General features: G+C 35.1%; 1 protein-coding gene across 1 annotated transcript in view; it reads right to left on the reverse strand.

Annotated features, from left to right (window-relative positions):
- Positions 1 to 24,469, reverse strand: part of MIB1 (MIB E3 ubiquitin protein ligase 1) — a 130,738-nt gene that overhangs the window by 26,523 nt on the left and 79,746 nt on the right. The window contains exons 13-17 of the mRNA XM_049769999.1: positions 10,171 to 10,303; positions 8,444 to 8,530; positions 6,001 to 6,162; positions 4,526 to 4,707; positions 1,360 to 1,552 (exon numbers count right to left, since the gene is read on the reverse strand). Of these exons, the coding sequence (XP_049625956.1) occupies positions 1,360 to 1,552; positions 4,526 to 4,707; positions 6,001 to 6,162; positions 8,444 to 8,530; positions 10,171 to 10,303 (757 nt within the window). The remainder of the gene's footprint in view (positions 1 to 1,359; positions 1,553 to 4,525; positions 4,708 to 6,000; positions 6,163 to 8,443; positions 8,531 to 10,170; positions 10,304 to 24,469) is intronic.

Raw genomic sequence — 24,469 nt, forward strand, 5'->3', positions numbered from 1 at the left:
CCTTGTAACCATGGTGTTTAAATAAACTTTTTTTAATTAAAAAGTAAATAAATAGGGGGCTGAGAGATAGCATAGTGGTAAGGCATTTGCCACTGCATGCTGCTGACCCAGGACAGACCTGAATTCGATTCTCAGCATTCCATATGGTCCCCAGAGCCTGCCAGGAGTGATTTCTGAGTGCAGAACCAAGAGTAACCAACCTCTGAGCACCAAAGGGCATGGCCCAATCCCTTCCCCCCTCCCAAATTACTATGGAGAAACCACACTCACATTCCAGTCTCACAGATTTCACCACTAATCTCAGAAGTGATCCAAGTCAACCAGCTTAAATTCACAGCTACTGACTGATCTATCAATGAAAACTCTGAAGTGTGCAAGAGAACAGACTAAGTCCCCACCCTGCCAAAGCCCCAGCAGCCTATGTGAATTCCACAGCCACCATGCTCCCAGCCCAAATTTACTGCTTTATGACTAATCTCTGCAGAAACATGAAAAGCAATTTAAAAAATTCAATTATTCTGGTTTGAGTGCAAAAACCAAGTTAAGGAACCAACCCCTGACCCACAAGCCCTAGTTGCCACACCCACATTCCACACCCTCCACCATATAAACTCATGGGCCATCCTCCATAGATTCTGGAGTTCTGGAGGGTGTGGCCAGGTACAACAGATCTCCAAATTCTGTTTTTTGTTTTGTGTTGTTTTGTTTTGTTTTGGGGGGGGGGGCACACCCAGCGATGCTCAGGGGTTACTCCTGGCTGTCTGCTCAGAAATAGCTCCTGGCAGGCACGGGGGACCATATGGGACACCGGGATTCGAACCAACCACCTTTGGTCCTGGATCGGCTGTTTGCAAGGCAAACGCCGCTGTGCTATCTCTCCGGGCCCCAGATCTCCAAATTCTAAGACACTGACAGTCCAACAGGAGCACACTAATTCAGATGAGAAAATAACATAGAAGCCAATTAAGCCCAATAAACAAAAACAATAACACTTAAGTATCAACTAGGAACAAACAGCTTATTAAACTCTCAAACAATGACTTAATGACTCATATTGTGATATGAGTTATCACAAATTTTTACTGAAGTATTTTTTTTATAATTCCATTGACTATTTAATTGTAACAAGAAATATATAATAAAAATTTTTTTTGCCTACTAAGGGGCAGATTTGGGGAGTTGGAAACTGGGAACATTATTGGAAAGACTGTGACACCAATGATAGAATGACCAAAACAACTATAATAAGAACAACTATGTAAACCAGTATTTAAATAAAGCATAACAAAGAATGTATAAATAAATAAATGTGTTTAATTTATATATAAATATAATAAAAAAAATATATATATATAATACCTTGGTCCTGGATTGAACTTGCTCTTTACAGATGAGGCATTTCTTGACTCGTGGAGAACACAAAGAACAGGTAGCAATATGTCCACATGGGCCAAACAGAGTATCCCTCTTCATATCTGAGCACACCATACATTCTTCTAAGGTTTCTGTATCATTACTAATCATAGATGGACTTCGAGAACCCACCTGACCACTAATTGAAAAAAAAAATAATTCTAATCAAGCCTACAGATATTTACAAGTTCACAAATTAAATCTTTTTTAAAACATCAAGCATCAATGAGGGCTGGAGCAATAGTACAATGGTAGGGCATTTGCCTTGCATATGGCATACCCAGGTCAGACCTGGGTTCAATCCCTGGCATCCCATATGGTTCCCTGAGCCTGCCAGGAGCAATTTCTGAGTGCAGAGCCAAGAGAAACCCCTGAGAAGCACCGGGTATGGCCCAAAACCTAATAATAATAATAAAAATAATAATAATGATAATTAGTAGTAGTAGTAGTAGTAGTAGTAGTAGTAGTAGTAGTAGTAGTAGAGGGAAAAGGGCAAATCTAAAAAAGAAATCAAAGGGCTGAAGAGAGTACAACGGGTGAGGGGGCTTGCTTTGCATGCACCCAACTTCAGTTCGATGCCCAACACTCTAGATCAGGAGTCCTCAAATTTTTTCAACAGTTTGAGGACAGTTCACTGAACTGTGCATATGAATTTGTTCTTAGTATTTTATTTTAAATCTATAATCTGGCCCTCTAACACACAGATTATAGATTTAAAATAAAATACTAAGAACAAATTCATATGCACACTGCACATATCTGATTTTGAAGTAAAAAAATAAAAACAGGAACAAATACAATATATTTTAAATGAAGAACAAGTAGAGTCAATATATTTACCAGTTTTTCTATGGGAATTACAGGCCTGTTTTTGGCAGGCCATAGTTTGAGGACCCCTGCCCAAGACTGTGAGGACGAACTGAGAGACAGAGAGAAAGAGGGGAGTCAGTGTGGCCCACATTCCACACATACACACTGTGGGCCAGGGAGAGTCAGCTGCTAAGAAGGACAGGCAGTGGCGGCAAAAACATCTGGCAGACCATAGTTTGAGGATGCCTGCCCTAGATGAAAATCCCAAGCATAAGAAATTGAAGCAGGCAGGCATATTGGTAATGGGGTCCTTTTTGTGATTTAGAAGAGCCATTTTCACCCCAAGTCAGTGTCCTCTGAGAAGAGCATGACTGCTCCATTTCACTCAGTGCCATATTTTTCTTCAAGCAATGAACCACACTGTGACACATAAAAAACACCTGTGCACTGCAAGAACCACAATGGAAAAGAAAGCAACACTTAGTGAATGAAGATGATAGTTCTAAAGTCCTAACTAGGATCAGCCACCACCTATAGTGTCTCTCTGATAAGGACTTTCGAAAAGCAATGGTGAGGTTGTTGAAGGAACTTAAAGAAATCATGGAAGATGAACAGTCAATAAGACTCAAGAGGATGTGAAAACAGAAATGTGAAAAAAAAAAATTTAAATAAAAGAACTGAAAAACTTGACAGGCAAAATAAAAAATTCACTGGAAGGCCTCACCAGCAGAGTCCTGTTGCTGAGGACAGCTGCCGAGAACAGAGTCAGTGAGCTTGAAGATGAGCTATATAACACTTGAGCTTGAAGATGAGCTATATAACACTTCCAGACAAGAGCATAAAATGGAAGTCTTAAAATAAACAAAAAAAAGGGAGGGAGGGGGGAGGGGCAGGGAGGGAGGGAAAAGGGGCTGTAACAATAGCACCAGACCAGATTCCTTTCTATATTTATTAAAATAAGCCTAATAATAAAAAATCTAGATATATGATGATTAAAAATCAGACATTTCTTTTTTCTAAAAGACAAGTAAAATATAAAGTGATAGCAGAGTAGGTAGGTTGTTTGTCTTGCACATGGCCAATCCAGGTTTAATCTCCAGCATCCCATGTGGTTCCCCCAGCCAGCCAGGAATAATTTCTGAGTGCAGAGCCAGGAGTAACCAAACCCTGAGAGCCACTGGATAATAGTCCCCCCTCAAAAAATAAAATTTGATGGTAAAACACTGAATATCTAAAAACAACTGTATTATGAACAACTCTAAATGATGGTGTTGTAAAAACGTAGAGAGAACACCATTAAGAACTGGTTCACGCATCTGTTCATTCTTTCAATCCTACATTTTTATTGTGCATCTATATGGCATTGTGTAAGGTGGTAGAATTATTAAAGTTTGTATGATGTGAACTTACTGAGCATAAAAAATGCCTCTTTCAGGAAAAGTCTATCAAAATTCTAAATAAATCTAATATTAATCAGAGCAATTTCACCAGTGAACTTTTTCCTTACAGAAAATTCCTCTTTAAAAACATGTAAGTATGGCTGGTTTGATGGCAGTGGTTTATCAGAACTTATTAACGTTAGTATCACAAAAGTTTGTATATGGGGCCAATGAGGTGGCGCTAGAGGTAAGGTGTCTGCCTTGCAAGCGCTAGCCAAGGAAGGACTACGGTTCAATCCCCCAGCGTCCCATATGGTCCCCCCAAGCCAGGGGCAATTTCTGAGCACTTAGCCAGGAGTAATCCCTGAGCATCAAACGGATGAGGCCAAAAAAAAAAAAAAGTTAGTATATAACCCCCCCTCCACTGTTCAATTTGACTGGCTTAAAAAGAAAAAAAAAACAAACATGTAAGTATATTCAAAGATCAGACTGGTTACAAAAGTTTCTTAGAATGTATACATCAAATAAAAAATAAAAATAAAAAAAAGAATGTATACATCATATAAAATAGAAGGGCACACCCAGTGGTGCTCAAGAGTTACTCCTGACGTGCCATTCCTGACTCTATATTCAGCAGTCACTCCTGGGACTGCTCAGGAAAACACATGCAATGTCATGGAATAGCACTAAGGTTAGCCTCATACAAAGCAAGTACCTAACATCTGTATTACCTCTCTAGCACCATAAGGCATTTGCTTAATAATACAGAAAATAAAATGAAAAATACCAAATACACTGTAGAAAATTTGGGGTAGAGGAGGACTAAATGCATATATAAAGAAAGAGTAAAGATATTTTCAAGTAATCATGTCCACCATTACAAAACATATTCTTATATTTATATAGAGAATATTAATACAAACCTGACTTTCTCTTTATGACACTTTGCCAATGCTTTGCAGAGACTTGGATCAGGACAGAGATCAAGTGGTGATTGACCCTTCTTATTTCGAATGCTAAGGTCAGCACCATTGGCAGCCAAAAAACAGGCAATAGATGCTGCACTCTTCTTCTCTGCCCCCTGAGTGCCAAGTCCCATTATTAACTAAAATCAAGTGAAAAGAATTAAAGAATTGTTATTTTCCTTTTTAGGAAGCTAGTATCAATTCAACATGTATGCACTTTCTTTAAGCACATCAGAAAGAACTTAAAGCGCACATAGATTTGGTAGACATTATGAATTGAGGTCCTTTGTATTCATTTCCACTCTCTAACCCCAACCTTAAGTTTATTATGCAGAGATATGAGGAATGATATACTCTCCAGATTCAGAAGTAAACCAAAGATGGTTATAACCAACCAGATATCCACCTCACTAATGTAACAGATCATCGATAGATTTGGATGAGTCCAAATCAGCAAAGGATGTAGTTGTGCATAGAGCACTTGACTTATATGACAGAGGCCCTAAGTTTGGTCCCAACAGTATTAAAAAAAAATTAATAAATAACCATGTGCCTTTGATCTACAGAGGCAGCTCAAAAGTCTAGGGTTTTCCAAAACCATCAGAAGCTCCCCTGCAATGACTTCAGAATAGACCCTAAACCGCTGGATGTGGTCACACTACCACTTATAAAAAGGAAAAAAAGAATCCAAGTCAAGTCAATAACTGGTCTAATTGGCCAAATTACCCCCCAGAAGTGGTCACCACGTCCCTGAGTATCACTTTGGAGCCCTTCCCCCCAAAAAATTAAAATTTAACTCAAATTGACTCAGAGATCTGATGTGACAACTATTAGTTTATAAACTTCTAGTACAAAAAAGATAAACCTTAGTGACCCTGGATTTGGAAACATTTCTCATACAAGACACAAACATAATTAAAAACATTTATAAATTATGCTTCATCAAAATTAAGTACTTTCCAAAGTTAAAAAAACTAAAAAAAAAAAAAAAAACTAGAAGAAAATATGTGCACGTGGCATTTTTGATAAATAATCTATATCCATATTATGTAAGGAATTCTCAACACCCAATAGTAAGAAAGATATAGCTCAACAAAATAATGAACAGGTTGACAAACACTTCAAATATATGAGAATAGCAAAGAATCTGGTGAAAAGATACCTAATATTAACAGATATTAAGGAAATACACATTAAAGCAAATAATACAAGTAGGTATTACTGTAATACTATATAGATTAAAAAAGACCCCAACAACCTTTACATTTTTAAAAGGTGACATAGTAGTATTAACTAGTATTCAGTTCATAAACTAAGTACTTGTTTTTCCTGATAAAGTAACTTAACAAGCACAGATTAAATTCGCTATGAATATACTAACTTACATTAAAATATGCTTCCACAATTACTGAACAAAGATTATCTTTACTCACTGTATTTTTGGATGGCTCCCAGGTGGCATCTACCTTCCCTACATCCTGCATATCTTGCAACTGACGCAACTGAGACAAAGTATGATGCCTCAGAGCTTCATGCAAAGGAGTATCCCCATCCTTATCTTGAATATCTAATTTGGCACCTGCACGAACCAAAAGCTGAAAGGAAAAGATAAAGCAATTTTCTAAAGTTTTCTATATCATGTAAAAAAATTTCAATACACTCAGTTCTACCTAAAGAGGATGCAAATAAAACTAAATTTTGTTATGTATTTGCTTTCTATTTTTCTGTATCCCTGAACCCTGTTATAAATAGCAATGAACTCTGGTTACTCAAAAATACTGAATTATGGGCCGGAGTGGTAGCGCAATGGTAGGGCGCTTGCCTTGCCAAGTCTGACCCAGGACAGACCCCGGTTCAATCCCTGGCATACCACATAGTCCCCCAAACCAGGAGCGATTTCTGAGCATATAGCTAGAAGTAATCCCTGAGCGTCACTGGGTGTGTCCCAAACCCATACCATCCCCTCCCCCCCAAAAAAGCCCCGACATACAGAAAAGAAAAATAAATAAAAACCAATATGCTGTTTAATTTGCCAAACTCTAAATCAATATAGTTGAAGAAAATTTAGGCTTTTTTTCTTTTTTCTTAATTTTGGGTTTGGGGTCAAATTCAGCTGTGTTCAAGTCTTTCTTACTCATGCTCAGAGATTAAATCTAGGACAAGTGGATGCAAGGCAAGTTTTCTACCTGTTGTATGACCTTTCTAGTCCTCTTTTTTCCTTTTAATTTTAGATATATGAGTTGGAATATTTTAAGTATTTCCAATGGAGCTAAAGCATAATGTTTAAAATTCTTCTTTTAAACAAACAAAAAATTTTCATTTGTTGCACTCTCAGTTCAATTTTTTCTAAATATACGGTCAGAATACACAAATACCAAGAATCAATGAGTTAAATTTTAGTGAGGCCAGAGAACTAGTATAGTAGGTAAGGCACTTGCCTTGTATACAGTCAATCCAGGTTTGATCCCTGGCATTCCATATAGTCCCCCCAAGCACTGCCAGGAGTAATTTATGAGACAAGTAATTCATGAGACAATAATAACTTTTGAGCACTGTCAGATGTGGCCCCCAAAATAAAAAAAAAATGAATATAATAAATTTTTGGCAAAAGATATTTCAAATTAAAAGAGAATAAGTTAAACAACCTCTTATACAAAGTAATTTTACTTTTCAATAGATAATTTAAGAAGCAGATAAGTTGGGGTCGGAGAGATAGTATGGAGGTGGGGCATTTGCCTTGCATACAGAAGGACAGTGGTTCGAATCCCAGCATCCCATACAGTTGACCGGCGCCTGCCAAGAGCGATTTCTGAGCGTAGAGCCAGGAATAACCCCTGAGCGATGCTGGTGTAACCCAAAATAGCCAAAAAACAAAAACAAAAAAAGGCAGGTAGATTTATTGAAGATTTTGCTTCAAATCCGTTCATAATTTTCCTATTTTACAAATGCTATCAGAGATTGGGGCAGTTGAGTGGGGAGAACTAAACACACATAAATATAATCCTGTCTTGACAAATTACCTTTTTATCCTACCTTTTTCCAAAAATGTTACATTAAATTTGACTTCCAAAATGTACATAAGACCCAGAGGTCTAACTAAACATAATTCTAGGTTCTCACCCCCTATAAATTCTGTTTCAGTTAGACCGAAGTGATTGCCCTGCATGCAATTGACCCAGATTCAATCTCTAGCACATGTATGATTTTTCAAGTACCACCACGAGTGAGCATAGAATCAAGATTAAGCCCTGAGCACAACTGCGCCTGGACCAATCCCAAATCACTGATCATTAAAATTTTAAATATTTGTGCTTTTTAGTAATTTGTAAGGCAAATGTCATTATTTAGTTCATTCTCAATGACAAACTGAAAGTTAATAGTTAATATACTTTGAAAAACTAACGTATATAATTCTGATTTAATGCTCCTATAATTCACAAATCTGGGAATGAGGCAACAAAAACTTGGATGTAAAACTTTTCAGGTTTTTTCTCTAAGTCAAGATCCTTGACTCAAAGAAAACTTAAAACTATTTACCTAGTTGATGCAAACTATTAGGCTGAAATCATATTTTTCAGAGGGGTCATAACCAGTAGAGCTAGGAATAGTTCAGGGCCACTCCCAATGATGCTAAGCAGCGCTGTTTGGCCCAATGTGCTTGAGGACCATCAGGGCCACCCTAAATGGTGCTGAGAATGAAACTCAAGTGTTACACATACTGGAATTTTTGTATTCTACACAGTTATCTCTTATCTCCTAAAATTATAATTCTAAATCTTGAAAAATCTAACAACAAGACATTTGAATTTTCAAGATGCTATAGAATCTAATTAAAACAGAATCAGGAACTAAGATTTTTGTGAATAGATTCTTTACCCTCACAATCTGGGTGTGTTGTCTTTCAACAGCAAGGTGTAAGGCAGTTTGTTGGTTCACATTCTGAATATCCAGGTTTGCATTACCCTGAAGAAAAAGAACAAAGTTTCATAGTTCAAATTTGAAAATAATAAAGAATAATAAAACATTAATTGTTCAGGAGGCATACAAATGAACACCATTAACCACTTTTCTCTATTTTAGCTCTTCAAATAACAGTTGCTAGTAATATAGAAAAAAACTGGTTGAACAGCAAACATTCTGAAATAAAACAAAGTTTAAGAAAAACTTTGAGGGTGAAAGACAAATCTATCACATAAAAAATACTTAATATTAAAGGGAGAATAGATAGTCCTATTATCAAAGATTCTGGGCTAGCCAAAAGTCTATATGAGAATAGTTAATGGCCAAGGATTAAGGAAATGTACTGAAACATAAAGTACTGAAGTGTAAGTCTTAGGCTTACGTGTTATTAACCTTAAATTCATACAGTTAGATGCAAAGAAAAGTTTGGGGTTTCATGAACTTTCCCAGCATTTAAAATTTCCAATGGTCATTGTATGTGTATACTAAAATTCTTATACCTAGCACAAATTAATGGGTATTACTTGGCTTTGTTTCCAGTTTTGGTCTGATATAAAGCTCTGACAAATATTTATTATTAGTATTTGAATAAAAATAAGACTTCTCATATGTCAGGTTCATTCGCAGATATGGTATTATTGGGGACTACAAAAAACAATACATTTAACTTTATAAAAAACTGCAATATTGTATTGCAAAGTGCCTGTTCTGAAAACACCAACAATGAATGGTGAATTCTAATTGTTCCACATCCTAACAATTAGTTATAATACGGTGGATAGTGAATTGGCCTTACATGTGGATGACTCAGGTTTGATATATACATACAGTCCTCAAAAGCTCACCAGGAGTGATCCCTGAGCACAATACCAGGAGTAAGCCCAGAAAAGTAAAATAAAATAAACCCGTAAGTAAAATAAAATAAATTTATCATTAAATAATAATGATAAATTTCATCATTATTGTTGATTAGTAGTATTTTTTGCCTATTGACCAACAATAATTTAAGTAAAGTCATAAGATATCTGGTCAATATACAAAAAATTATTTCTATAAAGTATCACTCATAGTAAAGTAGACTTACTAAAGCCTACTAATATACAGTTGATGAGGACCAGAGTGATAGCATAGCAGTAGGGCATTTGCCTTGCACACAGCTGACCCAGGAAGAACCTAAGTTCGATACCCGTATCCTATATTGTCGATCCCCTGACCCTGCCGGGAGCAATTTCTAAGCACAGAGCCAGGAACATCCCCAAGCGCCGCCAGGTGTGGCCCAAAGATTCCCACCCACCCCCCCCAAAAAAAGAGTTGAAGTAAAACTAAATGAACAGTTAAAAAAGTAATAAAATTTATGAACTATGGGAACAATAAATTTTATTTGTTTGTTTTTTGCTAGCTCTGTACCATTAAGGTGGTTTTCTAACATTGAGAGTAAACAACAAATTTTGCCTAATCATTAATTTGTCTAATTGTTTACTTATTGTATGGTACTTACAATAGAATTTTAGCCCCTGAGTTTACAAATGGTTCAGATAGATATAATGGGCACATATGCAGCATCTTGAATAGTAACTGGTGCGGACCACACAGTTTATAGTTACGTTTCCTAACAAAAATATTATTGAACTGCCTTTCCTTACCTGATGTACCAATAATTCAGCAACTTCAACATGATTATTAAGGGCAGCCAGATGCAATGCGGTATAACCATCATCTTTCTTCTCATCCACAATCCATGGTCTTGGTAATTTAGACAATAAAACACGCATTGCACTGAAATAATTGTAAAACTTACATTATTTTGAAACTCATATCACTTGATATCTAACAAAATATTTTACTATTTCATTCAGAGAAAACATTTAAGAGGAACTGTGAAATTAAGTTAAAATTACTACTCGCTAGGGCCGGAGCAGGTAGGGCATTTGCCTTGCACATGGCTGACCTGAGTTTGATCACTGGCATCCCATATGGTCCCCCATGTCTGCCAGGAGTAATCCAAGTGCTGCAAGCTATACCCCCCAAAAAATTAATCTCTAATAAATGTATGATGGGCTAGAGATAGTACAGTGGGCAGGGTGCTTGACTTACATGAGCTCAGAGTAGAAATAAACCCTGAGCATTAAGGGCCACAGATACAGTTCAGGGATTAAAAAATATTTAAGGCAGGCACCTGACCAGGTTTACTTTCAGCACAAAATAACCTCAAAAACATCTCCAGTGAAGTCCGTAAGGCCCTCAAATATTGCTAATTGTGGCACTGCAGGCTCCAAAATCTGTCTGCCAGGGTGGCCCTAGTACCCAGACCCAAACAGCACCACATCCTCACACCTGAACACTGAATCGCCAGTCAAATGGCCACTGTATCATTGACAGTAACTCCTGGAGACAACTTGAACACTAACTGATGGGTTCCCCACAAAAAAAAAAAAAAAGAAACAAAAAAAAAAAACAACGAGGGGCCAGAGAGATAGCATGGAGGTAAGGCATTTGCCTTGCATGCAGAAGAATGATGGTTCAAGTCCCAGCATCCCATATGGTCCCCCCGAGCCTGCCAGGAGCAATTTCTGAGTGTAGAGCCAGAAGTAACTCCTGAGCACTGACGGGTGTGACTCAAAAACCAAAAAAAAAAAGAAAGAAAGAAAGAAATATATAACTGTTGTAAACAAATGAAGAAACAAGCAAGACACAGAAAAGGAAGAATATAAATCTCTAAATGTCTAATCTAACTCAAAACCAATTAGTCTAATGGCAGTGATCTGTAAATTCATGAGAAAAATGCAAGAAGACTTGAAGTTTTAAAAAAACACAAGAACCACTAAAAACATACACAAATTTAAAAGTTCATAGCTTTTCCCCAGATTTTTAAAGAAATTTATAACCATACTAAGAATCAACTAATAGAATGATACAGAGATCAGTATGGCCTCTGCACAAATTCCAGAACCATTCCTTATTTTTTGTTAGTTGATCTCAAACATTATCTTCCAGTATGTATGTTGGGGGAGAAGTATTCAGTTAAGAAAATCATAACTAGGGGCCGAAGTGGTGACACAAGCAGCAAGGCATCTGCCTTGCCCGCACTAGCCTAGGGAGGACCACGGTTCGATCGCCTGGTGTTCCATATGGTCCCCTAAGCCAGGAGCAATTTCTGAGCGCATAGCAGGGAGTAACCCCTGAGTATCACCGGGTGTGGCCCAAAATCCACCCCCTCAAAAAAAATCATAACTAGTTGAACCCAATTAAGAATCACAGCTAAACAAAACAATTCATGGTTATTTTATTTTGCTTTTAGTTCATGACTGTTAATGAAGATGTAGTTATTGTTTGGGGAAGACAGACTAGAAATCTGTAGTAAGCTATAGATAGACTTTCCTCCAGCAAATGTACATAACGTCTTTACTATAATTGTAAGAGAAACTACAAACTCCTAAAATCCTCTCACAGACCAGATATAAAGTTGAAGGCTTCCTGCTTTCATTCAGTAATTAAGATACTGATCCTCAGGGGCCGGAGAGATAGCATGGAGGTAAGGCATTTGCCTTTCATGCAGGAGGTCATCGGTTCGAATCCCGGTGCCCCACATGGTCCCTGTGCCTGTCAGGAGCAATTTCTGAGCCTGGAGCTAGAAATAACCCCTGAGCACTGCCGGGTGTGACCCAAAAACCACAAAAAAAAAAAAAAAAAAAAAAAATACTGATCCTCAATGGATTAAAATGTTCAGTATTAGCTACTTTGACTCTTGATTCTTAAGAAACTGAATTTCTGGGTTAACAAAATCACTATAATAATACCAAACACTTTGGGGGGGGGTGGAATTGGGTCACACTCAGTGGTTCTCAGGGGTTACTCCTGGCTATGAGCTTAGAAATCGCTTGTGGCTTGAGGGAGCATATGGGATGCCAGGGATTGAACTGAGGTCCGTCTTGGGTCAGTCGCATGCAAGGCAAATGCCCTACCACTGTGTTATCTCTCCAGCCCCAACCAAACACTATTATCCTAGTCATTTGATCACTTGGGGACCCCACCACCAAAAGAAAAAAGGAACATAAAATAGTTTATTTTAGCATCAGTTTTGTACTATTTTATTTTGATTTTAAAAATGTAATTAAAAATACTAGTTTGGGTTTACTCCATTAAAATCATTTAATTTGCTGGTTTATTCTTTGCAATTTCTCACTTAATTTAATATTATTGTTCAAGCTAATCTAATTTTTTGACTTATTACCATGATTGACTCTTATGGAACTTATTTCTAGTGCACTATCTTCTTTTTCAGGTTTGGAAGTACATTACAATGTACACTGTCATAATTCAAAGGACAGAAAGGGAAAGAGCCACTTTTGCTGGATCTAAACTACTGAGATGGAACAACCGCTTAATTTGTTCTTCCAGTGTTTCACAAGCGAATATGCTAAGGGGGAAGTAAAGAGCAGCCAATTTTGTCCCTCAGTTACAATTAGCTTGTAATTTTTCTCAAAATTTTACGTTATGCATTTGTAAAGGAAGGCCACAAAGACTGAATGCTATTTTATTATATCTTATGAAGGATATATACTACAAATATGACAAAAAGTGCTGATGTTAACCTTGGTCACATGAATGAGATGGTTGTTTGTCAGGCCTTTCCACTATAAAGTTACTCTAGCAACATCCTGTTTTCTACACAATGCAATGTTCTATACTCTTCAAAGGAACTTGTTCTGCTTCACTACACTTAAATGGAAAATAATGTTCCAGTTATTTGTGGGTTAGGGTGGGGGCATACCTGGCAGTGCTAAGAGCTTACTCCTGGCTTTGATCTCAGAAATTACTCCTGGCCGGTTCAGAGGACCATATAGGATGCCAGGGATAGAACCCAAGCCACTCATGCAAGGCAAGCAAAGTATCTGCTATATCATCTCTCAAGCCCATATTCCACTTGCTTGTGGATTGAATATCTAGATTAAATATTGTGAAATCATCTACACTGGAGATTAAAGTCAGGTCAATTTTAAAGATATACATAGCCCTTTAATTTTAATTAGGAGGCTATAATGAATTAATTCTTAACCTTTCTCCTTAAAAAAATAAACTAAATACAAGGCCTCGTGAAAAGAGCCAAGTCCTTTGTAAACAAAGTGACCTAAGGGAGAGGTTAAACAGAACAATCCCTGGTTCCCCTGCAATTACATTAAGAACAGCTCCACAGGCCAAGGCATAGATAATCCTACAACTACAAAAGTTAACCACAAAGGTCAGCTGTAGGCTGGATCTGCAGCAACCTTAGTTAACTAAGAAGACACATGAGGAGACCTACAAGAGTTGCTGGAATGAAGATGTTACTAGTTCAATAAATCAGTAATTTTATTAGAATACTAATAGACTATCAGTTATGGAGCATAGTATATGATATAAATATATTTTCCCTAGTGGCTTACTCTTTTTTTCTCAACTGGTTGCTTTCCAGGAGGTTAAGGGCATGGATGGTTTAGAGATAAGATCGTACTACCAGTTAAGCAAGGCATTTGTGAACAGAGCCAAAAAAGCATTAAGTTCCAGAACAACTAATAATGGTGCCTAGTATAATCCCTGGCACATGGTAAAACTCAAACGTTTGCTGAATGATGAACAAATGAGTTCTAAGCAAGCAGCTGTCCTCACTGGTATGTAACAGCCAAATGGCACTGGGTTCATTTTTAGGGCCAGCCAAGATTTGCAATCTTTCTTTAGATAGACATTTTCACCTTAATAGCATATTAAGTATTCAATAAACATTTATGAAAACAGGAAGAGTCCAGAATTCATCATAGTACTATAAATACTATTTCTACAGAAAAGATTGGGATATGCAAAAAGCAGGGTAGTTATGTAAGTCTGAACTCATTTGGTTCAATATATATACCACTATGTGAATGAGATACAGACCAAAAAGTCTAGAGGTGTATATACCAAAATACTATCCATGATAATCATTTTAATAGATAAATGTATGGTTTTTATTTTCTTCACATATGGTTAGGAACTTGAAGATAACTACTTAAATTCTATACTTTGCTTCCTAGTTTATACAATGTGAGAAGAATCACGATTGATATAAAAGTTAAAAATGGCTTAGAAGAATGCTTGGTATGTATCAGATTATAAAAGTGTTTATTGGGGAAAATAACCTCTTATTGATACAAAAGAGCAAAAACTGAGCTATTTAGAAATATTAAAAATTAATAAAATGTATTTAAAAAGTTGTATATATCATATAGGCATATGATATAACATCATTTTAACCGTACAGTTACTCAAAACATTCTAGATTCTATTTTCTACATCAACACTAAAAAGTTAACTGACATACACTAAAGTTTCTGTAGCATTTCTAATACTCATACACTACCCTCATTTTCATTAATTTTCTCTCCACCTGTCATATACAGGTTCTACTTACCATTTCAATGATGTTTCCCATTTATATCTTACTAATTAAAATTAAAAGGCATATATAGCAACATCTTGTTCAAAGATAACCCTATAAAATCCCGTTAGGGCTAACTATATAAAATCTCATCTGTAATATTTTTATCAATAAAAATCTTGTTATGAAACATATTTTGGCAACAGAGAGATTTCATTAGTTCCATATCTGTCTAAAAACTGTTTTGCTACTAGTCAGAGTAGTATTTTTCCCTTTCCTTTTTTCTCTGCAGTGCTTCTAACTATAGTGACAGCCGCATCAGGCTTTCCTAGTCATAGCGCAAGCTCAGTGAAAATCTGGGAATTGTAAGTGGAAACATGAGAGACCGCTTTATTTGGCAGTGCTTTAAAAAAAAAAAAGGACAAATGGCAAAGCGGTGTTTGGAACGCAGGATGAACAATCAATAGGCAGAAAGCAAGATAGAGGCTTTCTCAGCTTTTGGATCGACAATCGACAGCTGAGAGACTATTTTTTGCTATGGTTGACTAAATATGGTCAGGGAAGAGAGAGGCACAAGAGAGCCTGTTTGCCTGGGAGTGCATGTTTCAAATGCTTAGCTGCCTATAAAGCTGTAACAGTTTAGGCTGTGGCCACTGAGGGAAGACTATAAGTTAACCTCTGTAGTGACCATGTGGAAGTCCTGACCTTGCTTGCAGACTTGACCTCTGGATATAACAAGGTAGCTTCAATACAAATCTAGCATTTAATCCTCAAAACTAAAAACTAAAACAAAACGAAATTCAAAACAAGAAAGGCAGAATATTTCCTGAGAAGTCAGAAGAACCCAGTGTCTTCTGGTGGTCAAAGGAAAAAAAGGGTGAACATTAACAGTTACTTGGAGATAAGGGGGAAAGGTGTGCTTTGTTTGCACGGTGGGAGTGTTGTCTTTTTTTAAGATTAAAAATTTAACTTCTGCAACTTTTTCCTTTTTTGAAGCATTTCATCTGAAAAGTAAGCTAAATTCATTTTCTTGATTATTAGCAACCTTCTTTTGTTGCTTAACTTTCCATTCAGCAAATTCAAAGGTACTCATATCTGTGCAAAGATCAAATAGCCAGCACTGATTTTTAATTCTAGTTTTTTTTTTTTGTTTAAGGAGAAGAGAAGAACGAAGGAAAAACAGGATGATGCATTTTGTTTGTTCACTGTTTTTCAAATTATTTTAAAAGGTGAGATTCTGTGTTCACTGATACTTTCCCCTTTACTTCTCCCAGCTCATGAAAAGAAGTGCTGAATCAGCGAATAGAGTGAAGAAACAATCAAGAAGAGATGGCTGCTGCTGTGACTCTCTAGGTCATTACCTCTATTCCTGCTGAAAATACTGCATGACACAAAGCTTACAGGTAAATGAACATCACAGGGCATGTACTTTAAAGATGCTTTTGACTTTGTGCATGATTAGCTATTACTAGCATGGTCTTTTATTTTATTATATTCTATCTAGATACGACATAATTTCACAGATCTAAGTAGAAAGCTTATTTTAATGTAGAAAACAATGTTTAAATATCATAACATATATCTATTTATATCAAAACTGTACAAATTAATTACTGTCATTTGTATTATTAAAAATGTGGTCTTTATTGTTTCATTTTAGATGCTTTTGTATCCTTAGTAAATCACATCTTACTTCCAAGTATGCTCTCTTTAAAAACCTATCAGCTGTCTATTTCAAGGTTTAGTCCCTTAAGATATTTGGATGATCATAAAATACTTTGAAAGCTTCTATTAGTTGACCACAAATTTAAATCAAAATGTACACTGTGAAATTCTAATGCTGCATTGCTGAAACTGCTGTAGTACTGGACTATCTAGCGCTATATTTTGATTTGTACTCTGAGCTGCAATAGCTTTTTATCACAAGCTTCCCACTTTGCTGTCTTTCCCCCAATTCCTGTCTCAAATTTGTAAATTTCTTATAAATTAGTTTTCTAATACAGTAATTAAAGGCAGCTAATTTAACAACTATAATTTCTTCTCATGCTAAAGGATCAAGCTAAAATACAAATGTTCAATACCTTTTAGTTCTTTTAAAAGAAACTTTGGAAAAGTTGACTATTCTGGTAATTACCATTTATATTAAGAAGATTAAAAATAATTAAACTCACCAAAATTAGACATTTATAGTCTATAAAATTTATATTTAGTACAAACAAAAGCACCAAGCTAAAAAATCCAGAGAACTAAAAAGCAAAGAAAGGACCAAAAAGTTTTCAAGTGTTCTTGAGTGCCTTTAGATGACCTCTGAAAATTTTTCATCTTTAAATTTTCTGTTCATAAGGTTTCCAAAGGATAGAAGGGGAGCATGTAGTGTGGAGAGAAGACAGTAAGAAAAAGGGTGGACAACATTAATACTACAATTAAAAAGTTGAAATTAAAATTTTTTCATTTTATTTACTATACTCTAAAAGAAACTGGTTTTCCTACTTGTTATCTCTACTCAATATTAAGATATACTAACTGGTAGTGGGTGACATTTTAATAAGTTATGTAGGTTGGAAAAAGAATCTGTACCAAATTAATTACTATCTAATTTGTAGGACTGAGAAGCAACTACAAAAGAAGAAATTCAATTTGAAGACTGAAGAAACATTAGGCTGATCTTAACCAGTTTCTGAAATATACTCTATAAACACCGCTGATTCCATTCATCTCTTGCAAAAGAAACAGAACCAGGACAAAGATGAATAAAAATAACTGGTCAATGTTTAGAGGTAATCTACTGAAAATAAGGAAGTATAAGTGGCACTATGGAAACAAAATGGTATGCTGCAGGTAAATCTATTAAATAATATAATTGTTAATAGATTCTATAAATGATCAATCTTTGATCTATATTAACAAGTTGAATATTTTTACTAGAAAGTGGGTATATAAAATATTTTATGTTTTTACAGCTAAAAACTTAGTGATAAACCTACTCAGAGTACATACTTCTTTATGTACCCATATGAACATAAAATGCTATGGAATGTAAAGAAGTATGTACTTTTGGTAGGTGATAAACTACCAAGTGGGATACAGACAACAGCAAAAGAAAATTGTGCTTTATTTAATGTGAATGGCCTTCAAATGGCAAATTAACCAAGTACTAAAGATATATGATCGTTGCCAAATGTTGTCACTACTAACACCACAAAAATATACCTACTTCTTAAAGAAGGAAAAACTACGTAAAATTTTGTAAAGGAAAGTTCCAAATTTAAAATTATCCCAAAATTAATTTTAAATTAGTTTATATTTGACATTTTAAAATTTAAATACATAATTAAAATTGAAACCTCTCCCCCCAAAACATTACTAGCACAGAAGAAAGATATACAGGACCTATTTCCTATCTCCACAATTTGATATTAATTTAAAATACATTAGGTCATTATGATTTGAGAAAAACAAACTATAAAGCTGACTCAATTTACATTAGCAACTATTCACAGTTAAAAAAATTATAATCTATTATTAGAGGCATTTTTAAAAAAAAATTTTATAAAAGTTACTTCCAGTCATAATCCTGAAAGATAATTCAGTCCAGAATAAAATTCTACAATCAAAAGAAGTAGACTTTGTCCTCAGCTTTACCAAGTCCTCAACAGTCTTCACTTTAAATGCTAACTCAGTGCGTAAAATAAATTAGGACACAAGATTTAAAATAAATAACAAAATTCTAAGGTACAACTGTACTCTTATGAAAAATAATGAGATATGATATATATAATATAATGATATAACATAATAACATAGAGTAATATAATATTTATATCAATTATTATAAACTTTGCTATTCTTGAATTTGCTCTCCAAAGCAGTATATAAAAGCTCCATACCTAAGAAAAAAAATTATATAAAATAACCATATTTGACTGGCAATATATGAGTTACAACCTAATTTTACAAACATGACAGACCTATAACTTCTATTAAGTATCAATATATTTTGTATGAATCTTTATATATTAAAATTATTAAAGCTCTTAGCAACAATGTATAACAATGTATTTCAAATATACTAATAAAAGTGATTTGTAAGAGTCAATATTTTAAATATGGAATATTCAGATATGTATAAAAACGTGGTAATGTTTTTAATGTTTTACATGTTGAATCGAAATAGCTATAAGTTTAACTGTGATGAATTTTCTTTTTCATACAACTAGTTGTCTAAAATAATTTTTATGGCCAGATTCTAAAAAATAATAATAGAATATAAATTAGATATGGTGGCATAGAAAAATTACTGTATATTAATGAGAATTCTAAAAATACTCCTGATTTTTAAATTCTATACTTTCAAAAAAAATGTTGATAGCCCTTTTTGGGCAGGGGAGACAGCGCTATAGATGGGGAGTGCATGCCTAGCTGAGCAAAACCCTAAATTCAATCCCTGGAACTAACTATATGTCTCTACTCAGAATTAGCAATGAAGTCTTCCAAAAAATGTAACCCTTCTTTCTAATAATTCACAAACATGATGCTTCGTATTCCATCTGTTACATTAAACTATATATTTCCACAATACCAAAAACTGGAGATACACACCAAAATTAGAAAGGCTCCTCTTACAGAGGAATAAAATACTCAAAATAGTATAGTCATGATGTCTTATAATGAATTATATTTGTTCTTCTACAGGTATATAAGTTTTAGTAACTATTTTAAAACATTCCAGCAACTAAATATCTTTTATATAAAATAATAAAAACTTCCTGAAATTTTCTTATATCTTATGAAAACAATTCTTAGAAAACAAATTTCTGTGTTATATAAAATTATATACTGATTCTGGTACTTACAAAGTTTTTAGTTTAACATCACTCTATAAAATGTCACATCTATCACTTAGATCAGCTGTTCATTTTTAACTAAGTACATATTAAACTCTGGGCATCTGCTGACACTGGTGTAACTCAAACATTTCAACTGTCTCCTTGACAGGGATAACAGATGCTGACATTATCAAATGCTGTACTATTTTTTTCCCATGGCCTCTCCTTGCCCCGATATGGCCAGTATATGAAACTGAACTGCCATCCAAAAGTACACTTGAGCAACTGGATCTGTTCAACAGCTCCCATATAACTAGTAAAAATAGAAGCCAGTCTTATTGCTATCTTCAGCACTTAAGTCCAAGCAATTTAACACCTGTTTTACATCTATTAAAATAATGAAAAGAATTGCAATTACATTAATTTCACCAGCATTGGGGCACTTATCAACCAACAGATGCAGAATACACTTAGTATAGGAACTGTATGTATACTACCTAAGTACTGCTGACCATTTTACAGCATTCAACACAATAAAGGTTGCTTCACTCTGTATTTCACTAAAAGCACTTGCTTTATTGGCAAACCATAGAAGCCTCAGACTTTTATTTTATGTGATGTCTGTCAGAAGACATCTTCCAATACAATACTGAAATATAACTCTAAAATCAAGTTATAAAAATAAAATTGCTTAGGGAAATTTTCTTTTCTTTGGGGAGGGTAGAAGAACTGCAACCCAAAGCTTTATAAATACAAAGTATGTACTCTATCACTGAGCTACCATAGTCTTTCTCAATTGTACTGTATTCTAATATATGACTCACATGGTATATTTTAATATTCAAATTCTTGGTTTGTAATTAGCTAGCTAATACTCTTGAGCTGACAGTAAGAAAATTAAGAAACTACCCAAATTACCAAAAAAAAAAAAAACCAATATATTCAAGGTAACATCTTTAAAGGGATTAAATTACTAACCTATGATTAATAACTCTACAAGAGCAAAAATAAGGAAAAGTTGGCATGCACAATTATTCCTTTCAAGACAAATTTAAGCAATACTGCAACCAAATCTATTTATAAACCAAACGGCAAAGTCACTTTCGTAAGGCCACTCATATTCCTCTACTCTGTCAGCAATTTGCAATTAGTCCTCAAGTACAAAACTAAAAAAACAGCAGTGTCAAAAAAAGGTATGAATAGTATTACTCTTTACTAACCTACTAGCTTACTTACAGGTTTACTCCACAGAAAAAGAAAATATTGGGCAGAGATAGTACAGTGGGTAAGATGCTTGCTTTGCCACACAGCCAACCAGAGTCTGATCCCTGGCATCCCATGAAGTCCCTCAAGCAAAGCCAGTAGTAACCCCCTGAGCACTGGTGGCTGTGGTACAAAAACCACACATACATACATACATACATACACACACATACACACAATGATGCTCTTAAATACATTTATACCTGTTCCTTCAATAACTGCTATTGATTTTGAAACAAGCAAATGTCTACATTTAAGAACAAAAATAACTGTTAATTCCTTAATATATTAACATGCCGAAAGACAAAAACTTCCACATTAATATTGTAGAACACTGTAAGAAAGATGTCTTCAATATAGAAATTTTTCATTCAATGACTAAAGCACAAGAGAATCTCTGTTTGAAGAAAGTCCAAAACCATTATTAAACAAACTTAAAAAATTTTAACTGTTTTGAATCTTAAAGTAGCACTGCAATGCTTTGCTAGAGCTGGTAAAATGGAACCAAATCGCCTCTTCAATGGATTTGGTCCCCTTCAACCAGCTGTAGCTATGCATTGATTACTACTGGACAGCCAATGTTTTCTGTTATAAGTATCAACCAGTGTCAAATTAAATTATTCATATTATGGTAAAAATCAATTTGTTAGTGTTAATTCTACTTGGAAGAGCTATTGTGGTTTAAGCTGTTTATTAAAAACTACAAAAATGTGTGGATGACTTAAGGATTTCAAATAAAATTATTTTACTTATTTATGGTCTCCTGGTATTAAATTTCCTATCCTTCGTAAAAGAAATGACAATAATACTACATAATAATAAATAAATGGTTAAGTATCTGGGAAGGTTGATATAACCATATGAGAATGCCACACTAAATTTAACATAAACATGTCCATAATTTTTTTCAGAAAGACATTATGTAAAATAACACTTTAGAAATTGTTTCATTATCTTTCATAAGTTTGGTATTTAACTTTACTACTGCTTTATCTAAGTATTGCTAAGTAATGGAAAAAGGAAATGATGATGCTGTAGATATAATTTTGTGGAAACAGCAAATTCTTGATGAACCAAAGAGTTAACCCTCAAAAAGGAAGAAATGCTAAACATCATTACTTTTATAATCCTGTAGCTAATTCACCTCTACTTTCCTCCTCAGTTATAAAACGTATGGGGGTTACACTTGGCAGTGCTCATGGTGTGCCAAAAGTCAAATCTGGATTCCTGCATACAGAGCATGCAATACCCTGGACAATGAATATGACTTTTTTTTTTGGGGGGGGGGGTTGGTTTGGTTTCATTTGGCTGGGTTTTTTTGAAATCACACCCAAGTTCTGTGCCCAGGGATTATATGTGATGCTGGGAATTGAACCAGGTCTCCAAATGCAGGGCAAGCTCCTTCCTTATTTATTGTACTATCTCTCTGGTCCTGAAGATGACTTTGGGGGTGGGAGGAAGTTGAGCCACACAACAGCACACAGGGTTTATTCCCTGGCTCTGCGCTCAGGAATCATTCCTGGCAGGCTTGGGGGACCATATGGAATACCAGGGATCAAACCCAGTTGGCCATGTGCAAGGCAAAAGCCCTACCTGCTGTGCTATTGCTCCAGCCCCTAATGATGACTGCTTGTTTATTTTTGGACCACACCCGGTGACGCTCAGGGGTTATTCCTGGCTATGTGTTCAGAAATTGCTTCTGGCTCGGGGGTAGGGGGGTGGGGGGGCACCATATGGGACGCCAGGAATAGAACCAGGTCTGTCCTGGGTCAGCCACATGCAAGGCAAAAGCCCTACCACTGTGCTATCGCTCCAGCCCCTAAAGATGACTTTTAATGATAATATTCTTTTGGTCTTTGGGTCGTACCCAGTGATGCTTAGGTCTTACTCTTCTTTCTGCTCACTGATCACTCTTGGCAGTGCTTGGGAGAATATGTAATACCAGAGACAGAACTGGAGTTGGTCACATACAAAGCACATGGCTTTAACCCCTATGCTATCTCTCTAGTCCTTTATAATTATATTCTATATTTCTCTATAATATCATAATTGTCCTTCACAAAATAATATAAATATATGCCTCCTCTCTTAGTGGAGAAAATGAAGATAAAAAATGATTCAACATTAATATAATTTCTTACTGACCACAATAAAAATATAGATAATATAATGATTTTATTTAATAGACAATTATTTCAGCAATTAAGGATGAGTTACTAATGGAAAATAGTATTTAGAAACCTCAATTTCTCACCACTTGTTCATTTCATTCCTTAAAAGAATGTGGGCAAAGAAAGTACATGTAAATATTATCATTAACTCATTTTATTATACCTTCTTGATCATACTGACTTATATTAAATATATATTAAAATACTGAGTGCAACTGTATGAGCATATAGAAAAAATAAATACAAGTACGGTATCATCTAAAAGACTCAATTGCTTTCTATATGCAGCAATCTACTGGCTTACTATTGAAAATTTTATTACTGCTAACTAAATGCAAAAATTGGGAATAAGGGGCCAGCGAGGTGGCGCTAGAAGTAAGGTGTCTGTAAGGTGTCTGCCTTGCAAGCGCTAGCCAAGGAAGGACAGCGGTTCGATTCCATCGTCCCATATGGTCCCCCCAAGCCAGGGGCAATTTCTGAATGCTTAGCCAGGAGTAACCCCTGAGCATCAAACGAGTGTGGCCCGAAAAACAAAAACAAAACAAAACAAAAAATAGGGAATAAAATGATTCTTAACTTCTGTATGTACACAGACACAAAAATTTTGAAAATTTCTCCATATTACTGCCATAATAAATCAAAATAATTATAAGTAAATTATGTACTGGCATGATATTATACTCACAGCAATACTGAGAAAATTATATACATTCTAATGATAGTATTTTTTATTTTTTCAAAACTTAGAATTATATTGAATTAAAACCATCATCAATTGAATTAAAACCATACATTAAGTCCACAATTAAGCTAAAGCATATTTAAATATAACTGCAATAAAAAAATTTAAAAAAAAAAACAAAGATGAAAAGAACAAATTGAAATATTAGAATCAAGCACATTCTCTACCCATCTCAACTGGCTTTTTCCACTGTGGAGAAGCCTATGTTCTTCTTTGAATACATATCTCTACCTCCTCTTCCTCCCCTCAAAATTCTAAGTAAATTTCTCTAGATATTATTTTCTACTGCCTTTGAAACTAGAAAGATAATACAGTGGGTAAAGCGTCTGTCTTGCAGGTAGCTTAATCTGGGTTCAATCTCCAGCACTTCATATGGTTTCCAAAGCACTGCCAGAAGTGATTCCTGTGTGCAAAGCCAGGTATTATCCCTGAATACTGCTGAGTGTGATCCAAAAACAAACACATACACAATATTTTACTGCATTTAAAATTCATAAAAGTTAGAATTAAAGGCAATATATTACATTAAGTTGAATTAAGTTATAAAAA

Source organism: Suncus etruscus, chromosome 3 (genome assembly GCF_024139225.1).
Source record: "Suncus etruscus isolate mSunEtr1 chromosome 3, mSunEtr1.pri.cur, whole genome shotgun sequence".
In the NCBI taxonomy this organism is placed as follows: Eukaryota; Metazoa; Chordata; class Mammalia; order Eulipotyphla; family Soricidae; genus Suncus; species Suncus etruscus.